This window comes from Cyprinus carpio, chromosome A14, assembly GCF_018340385.1.
Source record: "Cyprinus carpio isolate SPL01 chromosome A14, ASM1834038v1, whole genome shotgun sequence".
NCBI lineage: Eukaryota > Metazoa > Chordata > Actinopteri > Cypriniformes > Cyprinidae > Cyprinus > Cyprinus carpio.
The window spans coordinates 1,930,663-1,942,762 of record NC_056585.1 but is presented as its reverse complement, the minus strand read 5'-3'; the positions used below and the strand labels follow the sequence as shown (position 1 = coordinate 1,942,762).

Genomic DNA, 12,100 nt, shown 5'->3' with positions numbered 1-12,100 from the left:
ATGGTTCTAAAATTAGGCTTTATTTTCTCCAAGTATAATGTCTTATTTCTTCCTTCTGATTTTGTGGTTAGGTATAACTAGGACACATTCTTGGCAGGTTTTGTGGGACTCCCCCTCCTACAGTATAATTAATGCAATCCACACCAGCTGAATGCTTCAAATCTCACTGCTTTGTAACTCCCATTAAAATTCAAGCATCAAAGCAGCTGAACAGCACTTCTCCTTTCTGATCCGACCTGATCGTGAGGCAAAGAGCTTCCTCCGCGCCTCTGGACTACAGACAGTGGTGAAGATAGTTTAAAAATACATCAGAGATGGAAGCGCTGGCAGCCACCCTTTCACAACAAACACCCAGCACACTCTTGCATGCTCTCACACACACACACTCAGCGCGGAGGTATTTCGAGGTCAATGACGACACTAAACAGCATTATCTGAAAAGTGAGATGCGGATAGAGATTCTAACAATAGCAATTCAATAAACCATGCAAAAAAAAAAGTTGATATCTATCAAAAGTAAAAGCCAAATGGGTTAAACAGCTATATTTAAACAGAAAGAATTAAAGTGGTGGGGGGGGCGCAGGACGAAAGCCAGGGGCGGTCGGGTGGGCAGGCAACACGCATGAAAGACGGCTTTGTTGCCCCCTCCTCTCCCTCCATCACTTTCTCCCTCCCTCTCTGGCTCTGCCTGTCCTTTTCTCTGTTGACCCGTCTCTGGCAGCCCATCCCAGCCCCCACCGCAGTGTGTGTGTGTGTGTGTGTGTGTGTGTGTGTGTGTGTGTGTGTGTGTGTGTGTGTGTGTGTGTGTGTGTGAATGGCTGTCTGCTCTCTGCTCCTTAGCAACCAGCTGCCTGACCCAGACAAACTGTTCAACCCCGGGGCGCATGAGGCCCACTGCCAGACACACATACACGGGCCGACGGGATAAAAACCCCTCGAGCTGGATAATATACTCAGTGTGTTTTTATATTATGTTTTATATTATTTTACTGCCGACTGTGAATGTTGTAATGATTTAGTCATGACTGTTGGTCACCATTAAAATCAAAATTGACTATTCATATATTATTGTAGTGTTTATTATACATGACTTATCCATAGACATTGTTTTTAAATGTTTTAATTATTTTTATTAAAATAACAAATATAATAAATGATCTCCTCCCTGTTGAAGTGTTCACTGAATAATAATCTAAGAATTATAGTAAATATCTTAAATTTAAATGAAAAAACTAAATATCTGCATTTAATGTAAATGTAAATATCTGCATATGTTTTTCCTTTTATATGGATATGTCTTACCAAATGCCTCATTGCATAATTCTGTGCTGAGGGTAGTTATATTCATTTCTTCAAACCCTCTTGCAGAAAGAAACACTCCCTGATGCCAATAACATCTTCAAGGTTAGCGGATGAGGAGTAAGTTATTTGGTTCCTAGAAGGGGGTGTTTTATTTTTATTTTTTTGCGGTCTCTGTCTGCTTGAAGTGGCTGTTAGATCTATTCCCTTATAAAGCTGTGCTGATCACACTCTTTGTACATGTCACAAATTAAGAGAAATACAAGCTGTTTGTTTGACTTGACTGTCAAGCACATCACTGAACAACTATCTTGAATCTTCTAAGATGGATTAATCACTTTACTACAACTTCTACATTTTCACACTGTGCAAATGAAAATGAAAATTTTCTTTCCAGAATCTGATAAAAACATTGATAATCTCTTCCCTTTAGTCTAATTTTGAGCACCTCATTTCCAATGCGGTGATGCAGAAAGATCTTGTCATCACTGTTTTCATATTTTATGTAATGCAATGACATAACATAAGACATTTTCATGTGTCCAAATGCTTTGAAGCCACTGCAGTTTGTGTTTAGCAGGAGAACCAAATTCATACGGTTTTGGAACAACTTGAGGGCGAGTAAATGTTGACAATTTAAATTTTTGGGTGACAGTGACATATTGATTCTTCAGCATACATGTAGTTACAACTACAGATTAGTTTTGTAGTATAAAGTACTTTATAAAAACGAATATGATATTTCATTTTATATTATTTAATATATAAATACATAGTGAAGTTGTTAAAGTCTGTATAAAGTTTTTTGTTTTATGAATTTTTAATTTGGAATACTAACTACATCCCCCCTCCCTCTACAAATATTTAATGTTTCAAAAAACAAACATGTTAGCACTCCATCCAAAAATGAAAATTCTGTCATTTACATACCCTGCTGTCATTCCAAACCTGTAAGACTTTGGGTAATCTTCGAAACATAAATTAATATATTTCAGTGAAACTAAAAGTTAATTTAAGTTATGGTAAGTGTGGTAATATATGGTAAAAATATGTTAAATGAAGATTCAAACATGCACAAGAACCAATGAGGTTTGCTGTAGCTTGAAGTGCATGTAAAAGCTTCCCTGTTCACCAAACGTGATGTGCTGTATGAATATGTGTTTATGTGTAAAATAAAAGTCTTAATTAAATCAGTTCATCATATATGCACATATAAACACCCATACATAAAATCTGTGTTTTGAAGTTTAACCAAAGTCTTATGGGTTTGGAAAAAGGGGTGAGTACATGACAATTTTCATTTTTGGGTGAACAAAAACCCTTGTTAGCAACAGATGTGATTAGTGCAGTGAGAAGGTTGTCTTACCGCAGCATGCTGGTGGTGTACTGGTCTGAAGTTCATGCTGGTCGGCCTCTGCTTCTGCATCTGCTGTTGTCGCATCAGGTTCAGGATGGCCTGGCTCTGTTTGTTCTGGTTCTGTGCGGCCGGAGGGCCTCTGGGTGCACCTGGTGCTCCAGCCTCATAATGGGATAGGGGTTTAGTGTTACTGTAGTTCAACATGGCCGCCTGGGCTCCTGGGTTGGGTGGGTGGCTGAGGGGCCCCGTGGGCGCGGCTGGGTGACTTAACATGTTGGCGTGCCCACCAGGCTGCATGTACCCGGCTGGAGCGCCTGCTTTGGGAGAACCCTTGTTGGGCATGAGCAGGGTCTTGGGGTTGGGGAAGTCTTGCGGGTACAAAGAAGGGCTGGTGGACTTCTCAAGGCCAAAGGTTCCGCCCATTTGACTTTGGGTGGGAGCATTTTGGGGCCAAGATGTTGAGGGGTTGGGCTGCTGGTGGAATTTCGCTGCTTGCTGTTGCTGCGGTTTTTGCTGTGGCGGCTTCTGAACCACGTGCTGCTGCTGTTGGCTTTGTAATATTGCCCTCTGCTGCTCACGTACTGCTAACTGCTGCAGTTGCTGTGCGGGGGACAGGTCTTTGGGTGGAGCGGGCAGCAGGTGATTTCGCGTGATTCTGGTGGGCTGGATGGGCTGCTGCTGCAGGGCCGGCGATGTGGCCGGAGCCGTTGCAGGGGAGTTGGTGTGAAGCGGAGGCCCAGACGAGGTGGGTCTCACCTGAGGTGAACCATTGCAAGAGTCCTGATCGAAGGCAGAGGGAGCCGTAGCGGGGGAAAATTCAGTCTTCACGCTGACCAGATCTGGCGGCATCAAGCTCTGAGCTGCACCGGCGGACGTGAGCTCGGGGTCCTTGCGATCTCCAAAACTGTCACTGAAGAGCTCCTGGATGTCTTCGTAGGGTACGGAGCGGTTGAACTCCTCCATGATCTCACTCCAGTCCTGATCGTTGAGGTTGAGGTCAGGGAAGAGGTTGTGGTTTCCATTCCCACCTCCCCCAGGCAGTATGCAGGGCAAGATATCGTCCACCGGCTCCTGCTTCATTTCTTTCAGGAGAAAATCGGACTCTGTGCCATGTGATGCACCGCTATCAGTTAGACTCGTTCCATTGTGCTCTGCACCAACCGCTCTGTGGTTCCCATTGGCCATCATGGCATCGGTACTCACGTTATGTTTGGAGTCCATAGGTGAGCGAGGAGGCACTATGCCATTTGAGACCCCATTAAGACCCCCCAATGCATCCTCAACACAGGCTTTTTTATTGGGCGGGTAGCCATCGGTGAAACCGTTGACCTGGTCACGGCCGAGGGGAGAACCAGCATTCTCCAACTTCCTCTTGACAGTCTCCTGTAACTGCACATAGAAGATACAACAAAATGAACATTTAACGAGCAGTACATGTAGGTTTTTAATTCATATGTGACCCTAGAGCACAAAACAAGTCATAAGTATCATGGGTAAATTTGCTGAATACATTGTATGGGTCAAAATTATCAATTTTTCTTTTATGCCAAAAATCATTAGGATATTAAGTAAAGATCATGTTCCATGAAGATTTTTTTTGTCAATTTCCTACCGTAAATATATCAAATGTATCATCATTAGTAATATGCATTGCTAAGGAGTTCATTTGGACAACTTTAAAGTTGATTTTCTCAATATTTCGATTTTTTTGCACCCTCAGATTTTCAAAAAGTTGTATCTCAGCCAAATATTGTTCTATCCGAACAAACCATACATCATCTGAAAGCTGAATAAATAAGCTTTCCATTGATGTATAAATCTCCATTTTATAAAAATGACCAGTATGACTGGTTTTGTGCTCCATGGTCAAATATTTGTTACGTAGTTGTACATGAGATGCAAACTGAGCAGTTTTCGTTATGCATCGGTACTTGAACTTTAATCAACATCTAGGTTTTTTGTTAAAATGTATATGAATTCTTAAGTTATGGTGGAAATTTTAGGTGGTGTGACTAATTATAAACCACCTTTTGTCATTTAAATGGGCCTGCAGTGTGACATGTATATAACTGAATGTGTGAATATTTGTAAAAATTCAAGAATTTTGTCAGCTACCCTCAAAACAAACTTTTCTTTCCATTTCTTACCCTGCAAAGATGTTGGTCCCATTTTACTGTACTCCATGCAAATTACAAAATAAAACAATCATACACTAGCAAATGCATATCAAACTTTAGATAATCAGCTGGAAAATGAGTACGGAGCAATGATGTTGATATGCTTTGGGCTGGTTTATTATTCATTACTCATATGAAACTGAATTACGAGAATTAACGAGACTCCCACTCTGATGTTCAGAAATCCTGGACTTTTTGAATTACATATCCTAATAAACATACCAACAATGTTGTTAAAAGATGTGTAATATTTTTAACTAAAAGGAGAAATGTGTAGACCAAGAAAGCAGTAGTTTCTACATACATTAACCGTAATCAAGAACTTGCTTTACAACGATTCACTTTAACAGGAAGAATGAATCAACCCATGAAACACACTCTTAAAAATAAAGGGCCACTGCTCTCCAATCAGAAACCTTTAGGCTTGCATATAGTGTTTAACAACAACTTATGTACCGCATGTGGTTGTTTACACATTAATACACTAAATAATAATTTACACATTATTTAGTAACTGTAAATTTACAGGAGTTGACCACAATTCTGTGTCACGGTCTGACGAATATTATTTCTCAGTAAGGATATATTTTGATATAGTTATTTTTATATGTAGTTATGAAAATCGACAAAAAGGGCTTTACATAATAATTAAATGCAACATGTAGGTGCAATTAAACTTTAAATAAGTTGTTTCTGAATTATTTTTAAATCTCATGTTATTGTCATACTTCAATTTATAATATTGAAATATTCTATTCATAATAAGTTACAGTAACTTCCTTTTAATTTTTTAGGATACCATTAATACTAGTTATATTGTTTAAATTTGTTCCTTGGTATCCGCTTATTATACTGCGTTTTATGGGGCTTGTTTTCCTCTGTGCGTGCGCTAGACAGTAGGGATTAAAAGGAGTGCAACAGTATGCAAACTGAACATCAACTACTGTTAGTGCTGACTTAGTGGTTTAAATTACACACACCTCATAACCACGTCATTATTTGACTCCAGCCCGGTGACGACTGACACGCGTGTCTTCTGCAGCTTTAAAATGTGATGCGTTCATTTGAGAGTATCCAATCACAGGAGGTTATTATTGGCGGTTTCTGATCGGCGTCTGATCGTTTTGAGTTATAGAATACACGCTGTTGCATTCTCAATATTTAGTCATAGATACAGGATAATGTATATTCGCTTTAACTAGCAGGTTGTTCATTACCATGGCAACCGCTTGCCCCTACACATTAAATGTGTCAACCACACCCACTTATTTTCATGTTGCAGTAAACACAAGAAAAAAAAAAAATAAAAAATAAAAAATAAAAAATTATTTTATACCACGGTAACGATATACACCGTCATACCACCCAGCCCTAGTCTGCGCATCAGTTTCTGAGCATTTCTCCACATTATTCATGAGATGGAACGTTTTATCCAATCAATGCACTGCATTATGCATGAGATAACATTACAGTGCATAATTTAAATGTTTCAACTCTGTCATCTTTTGTTGTTGTTCAGGGACATATGGGTCAAAGGTTTTGTGTTTCCCTGTGAACGTGGTCAGAGAGAGTCTGGCTACCAAATATGTCTCATTCGCACAATGAATTTATCAACTCTCGCAGTGCTGTTCACAGTTCATATCCGGACCGGACCAAATGTATTTCAAGTTTTCGTGGACATATTTCATCTACTGTAATGGTCTAAACATGTTTGCACACATTTAATTCTTTCATTTTTTTCAAATGAAATGTAAAAAATGGCACTGGCACAGCAGTTTGCTTAAGAATGAAATGAATAGTAATTATACCTTTATTCTTCCTGCTTTAAACTGATGCATGTCATTTCCTCAGATACTAGTGCTCGTAAATGTGACGTAGATTTTATAAAAAATATAAAATATTCTTCCTCATTTTTCATACAGACCAATAAATCAGAAGATTTTGTTTTTTTTCACAATGTGAAGACACTTTGAAGTTTGTCACAGGGCTATATTTTTAAAATACAGCAAAGAACCCCAACATTTTTTTTTATTGCTCCACTTACATTTTAATATTTATTACTCTGTATAATGAGTGTGTTGTAGGTCTGTGTCTTATTGGTTGTTTTCTCCTCTCTTCCTACGCTCCACATTCCCAGAGTCTTAGGTGTGAACGACCAGTGCCAAACCAGAGGGCTTTCATGACACTTCAATCAATTTAAATGTGATCGTGTAATTACACCACACAATTTGGAACTATAATGTTAACCACAACTAATTTATGGCTACTCTGAGCACACAAATGCCATGTCACAGGAACTGAAGCTCCCCTTCTTTTTGTCACAGAGTTTTGGGGGGCTGGTGCATGATGGGAAGCCAAAATATTTATTTCAAAGTGTGTGCTGTTTAATAGGAACAAAATGAGGGTTGAAAATGAGCAGGTTTCGACCCATTCGTACAGACATGAGCTGTTGTGTGAAGCCATGAGTGAAGGCATGCGTCCCGTCTGAAGTGAACTCCCCTCCCAACCGCAGCAGCAGCACACTGCAGAGTTTCTGAACCTGAAAAACTGGTCTCTGTATCAGCTACAGTCGCTTTTTCTGAGACAACCTCACTTGGGCGGCACACCCACGAAAAAGGCCTTTCTTTCAAACATGCTTAAAACTCTTCCCAAAGCTATTTTTTTTAACTGACATACGTCTCTTAATCTCTTGCACTCTTACTTTCCCTCCATCTTTGTGCCTCCCCCGCTCACAAGCACCTCCACCCCAGGCTTCAGCCACATGAGTCTAATTACCATGTGTATGAACGCTTATCCCACAACAAAAGAGTCAGCACACAGACCATGGAGGGGTGCGTGAGTGTGCCAAATTCCTGGCCATGCACAGCGCCAAGCTCAGATCGCCTTTGATGCCCTGCCTGCTACAATGGACGACCCCCCGACCGTATGGGTGAGGACCAGCGATTTTGGCCCAAGGGCAGAGTGCACCGTTTGAGTGCAGCGATCAATACTAGTGCAAAGACTCGGGTCACTACACTCAGTTTTGCGGTTACAGCTACTTCACAAACGAGGGGAAAAGTCCAACAAGTGTTTAACGTCCTTAGTGAAGCTAGTAATTAGTCCTTAAATGGTTAAGGGCAGCCAAAATTCTGTATGTGCAATTCAAACCAGCTGTTCATTTATTAGTGCTCTTTGCCAAGACAAAGCAGTACAAACTCAAACAGTAAACTTTGGTATGTAACGTCCTGTGCTACATACATGAATGACACCTCAAATCATGTAGATTCTTAGGTGTCTTCTTACTTCATTAAATGGCTTCGATAAGCAATATCTACAGAAAAGCATATCAGAGACATGGGGGTGGGCTGCTTTTAATTTGAGCTTGTAAGTAACCACTAGGGCTGTGCGATATGTAAAAAAAAAACTCTTGCGATTTCTTCGATCAATTTTGCGATTTCGATTTCAATCACGATTTTGATACACAGACATGGTTTACAGTCATAAATGCATTCAGTATGAATTTGAAACATATTTCCAAAAGAAAACCAATTAGAGCTTTATCAAAAAGTTGTAATATGTCTCTAGAACAGACATAAGTCAAAATAATCACTAAGTAAATGTGTTACAAAATGTCTAGACATATGGCAAAAATAAATAAAATAAATAAATCCTGTGTCCAGGGATTTTTTTTTCTTCTTTTTTGCCATGCATTGGTCATAGAGCTCATTAATTGTAGCGGTGCCTCAGGTGTTGAAATGGATTTGTTATACATTATACAGGTTCACACGTACTCCATCTGCAGTGTTTATACAGTATGTGTATGTGGTGCAGAAGCAGCAGCAAGAGCGCATTAATGTAACGCGAAAGCACATTAAAATAATGCGCGAGCGCGAATCTCTTCGCTCGCACGCAGATTTCCTTTGTTCTGTCACAAAACCAGACGCGCGTGCTCAGATACATGCTGCTCTCGCCCGGAGAGAGTGCGCGCACTTAATACGTGCTTCCTCTCGCTCAAACTGCATCCTGTGCACTCACAACTCTCTCTGTGCTCATGCGCTAGATATTATTTTCGCAACCTTTCTATTTCTAACCTTTTCTGTTCACATCTTTTTCCGCATGCAGTGTGAACGCTCTGATCCGTTAACATGGGCTCGGAAAAAATATGCATCACAGACAGTGTGTGAACCTGGAGTAACGTAGGTATATGCCCAGTCTGTTCTGTTCTCGCACTACATTTAGCCGCGCTGCATTCTGACTGGTTCAGATAGCATACTGCGGGAGGTCGGGACCACGGAAAATCGTGCTATAAAGCGATTTAGAAATCGCACATGCTCAAATCGTGATTTTATGATGATTTCGATTAATCGCACAGCCCTAGTAACCACCCAGCAACATCCTAGTAACCATGCAGAATACAACAGAAACTGCATTAACAATACACTGTAACCACCTGCAAAACCCTTGCATTGTGCTGGCAAATGAGCAAGCTTACTTTAACATGCAATTATGGATTACATTTAATTTACAAATGAATTGCTGGATGATATGCAGGTATTATTTCTAGTGTTTAATTTGGTAGGTTGCAGTATCAGATTTTTTTGTACCTTGATAAGGACATAAAAAAAAACAACAACAACAGTTTATAGTCCATGACAACTAAATAAATCAATTACATTCTCAATATGGATGTTAATTATAAAGTTTTATCAACATCAAATTTAAAGTAACGGTAAATGATGCAGAACATAATCGTTTAAAGGTTTTTGGGTCGGTAAGATTTGTTTTAAAGGTGGGGGGGGGGGGGCCCTGATGCACTTGCATGAATTCGGATTTATTTACACTGTTAAACAGTTGGATTCTCATGCTAAATATGGCCAAAGTTTAAAAAAAAAAAAATGAATTGGACGTATGACAGTATTTCTGTGCCAAATACACTCACTTCCAGGTTTAAATACATTTTGGAAAGTTTTTTTTCTCCCCCAAGTATGGCCCTGTATGATGTCATAAAGGACAGAACTCCTTTTATGGGCACTTCTCCCAGAAGAGAGTGCGCAGAGCAACCAGAGCAAAAGCAAAATCAGCCATTTGGGTCACGGAAGTTGTCGGCAACACTGCACAGGACTTGCTCAAGAAGAATGTCTTCAAAAAAAGTGTGATTTTGGTTATGAGGGAACGATAACCTTGTTCAGCTTCCCAAAGAACCCAGCATTACGTGAACATTGGATGCAGTTTATTTTCCCGGTTTTCCATTCAAATGTTTCTCCAGACTAACATTTAAGATCAGTGGCACCAGCGCCACCAAGTTCTCCAGATTGTGGTGCCAGGAGCAGATCTGGTAGCGCTGGGGGTGGTGTGTGGGAGTATTCAAAATAAAGATCATTTAATCATAAAATAACTGTGCAGTTACTAATAATATTTCATGTTCATTTCTTGTTTATTTTCCTTTTATTTGTTTATACAGATTTGACAGTAAAGCACTAAGCTTGAGTTAAGATGCAAACAAAATTTACTTTTATTAACAGTAACAGGTGCAAAATCTACTTTTTATATACAGAAAATTTACATATTCCACTCTTATTAAATGTACCATTATTCTTCTAGCATACGGAACTGACCAACTTCAGTGATGTGTGATTTAGTAGAAAATTAAAGTAAAGTTTGTGACTTTTCTTAATTCATACACACACACACACACACAAAAAGAGTAAAATTCTGACAAAATCTGATTTCTTGATGATTTGATATTTTATAATACTGATTTTATAATTTTAAAATATAGAGAAAAATTAGAAATGAATTACTAATAAGCCAATAAGTGCTCCTCTGCTGCCGTCTACTGGTTATAATTCTGATTTGATGTATTTTTAAAATTTTACATAAGTGTTTGCTTACCACAAAGTATATTTTGTTCATCTCATTAAAAATAGCATTTAAACTGGATCCTTTCAGAGCTTAAAAGTGCAGAAAATAGTTGTGTGAAATGCTTGAAAGTCATTGGAAAGTGCTTGAATTTCTCTCTCAAAAGGTTGTTTTCTGACTAAATTCTGCAAATTCTCTCATCATAACATAACATCATGACACCCTGGTTGTCTGGTTTGGTTGTTGCCTAAAAAGACGGGTTTATGATGTTTAATGCATTTGGCTGATTTTAGCCTTACCCTGGAGTTGGTTCACCCTCCGCCTATGAGTAACAGTGTCGCGAAATCAACTTTGGTTCCCGAGTAAAACTGTTCTGAGTTCGGACAAGTTTCTTTGCGTCGCGGTCCGAGCTGATAAACAGCTGTGCAGCGGAAATGTAGCACGGTTTTGTTTCAAATTCGTTTTGTTTGCCATTTGATGTTTCTCAAATGCAACAGAAACGGGCAGCGCTTATGAATTGGACACCGCGGTGGTTGCACCAAAATTATTCACACCGGCAGAAAAAATGGTCACAAAATGCGACAATTTGCTCACTGTCTGGAGCCTTGTGTTGCGGGCACGTGTTTTTTTTTTCCCCGCCATTTGAGTGATGAATGATTTATAAACAAGGCCCAGTTCGATGGTGGATTTGCACATTGTTTGATACTGAAAGATGGAGTGGTCCCAGCGATAAAAGATCCTGGTCATGAGTCAGAACCACAGACGGCAACTAAAACAGCATCGATTTTCAGTTTTCTGTTGGCAATCGGCGCAAAAGTGCAGCAAAAAAAATATAAACAACATGAACATGCTTGTGACTATTTAGCTCCACCCACAGCACACCTCCAGGAGCTCGGCTTTTTACAGAGAGAGTTTATCCATCTGATAAAACTGAAGACTCTTCAGAAATATGAAGGATTCCATATTACTCTACAAACAATATTACTCAAGACAGAGCCTGCACCACGGGGGCATCTGTTAAATGGGTCGCAATGAATGCGTTATGCCAGTCAGGGAATCAGTCACAATGAGCTTGTGTTTCATTGTAAAGCAGACACAATTAAGTATTTCTGGTGGTTGTGGTGGTATCACTTAGACAAAACATTAATTCCTGGAAGTCAGATTTTTGAATTTGTTGCCTATGTAATTTTGTTTTATTCAATACCTTTTTAGTAACTCGGTATCCTAATAGTAGATACTTAGATACTTCCTAATAGTAGTAGAAGTAGCGGGCAGGTTTGTTTGCGGTCTGACAAATACGTGAATGGGCCACATAAGTTTTTTTGGTTACCTCAGCTGCCCCCTCATCAGTGCAGCGCTGGTGCCGGGTCTGACTCAAGATTAACATGAGACTGGCAGAAACTTATGTCCCCTTTAATGTTTACAAAGA

The 12,100-nt window shown here is 39.6% G+C and overlaps 1 protein-coding gene across 1 annotated transcript in view; it reads right to left on the bottom strand.

The window, feature by feature from the left end:
- LOC109081380 (mastermind-like protein 1) overlaps nucleotides 1–12,100 on the bottom strand; it is a 31,384-nt gene that overhangs the window by 6,902 nt on the left and 12,382 nt on the right. The window contains exon 2 of the mRNA XM_042769684.1: nucleotides 2,666–4,045. Within this exon, the coding sequence (XP_042625618.1) occupies nucleotides 2,666–4,045 (1,380 nt within the window). The remainder of the gene's footprint in view (nucleotides 1–2,665; nucleotides 4,046–12,100) is intronic.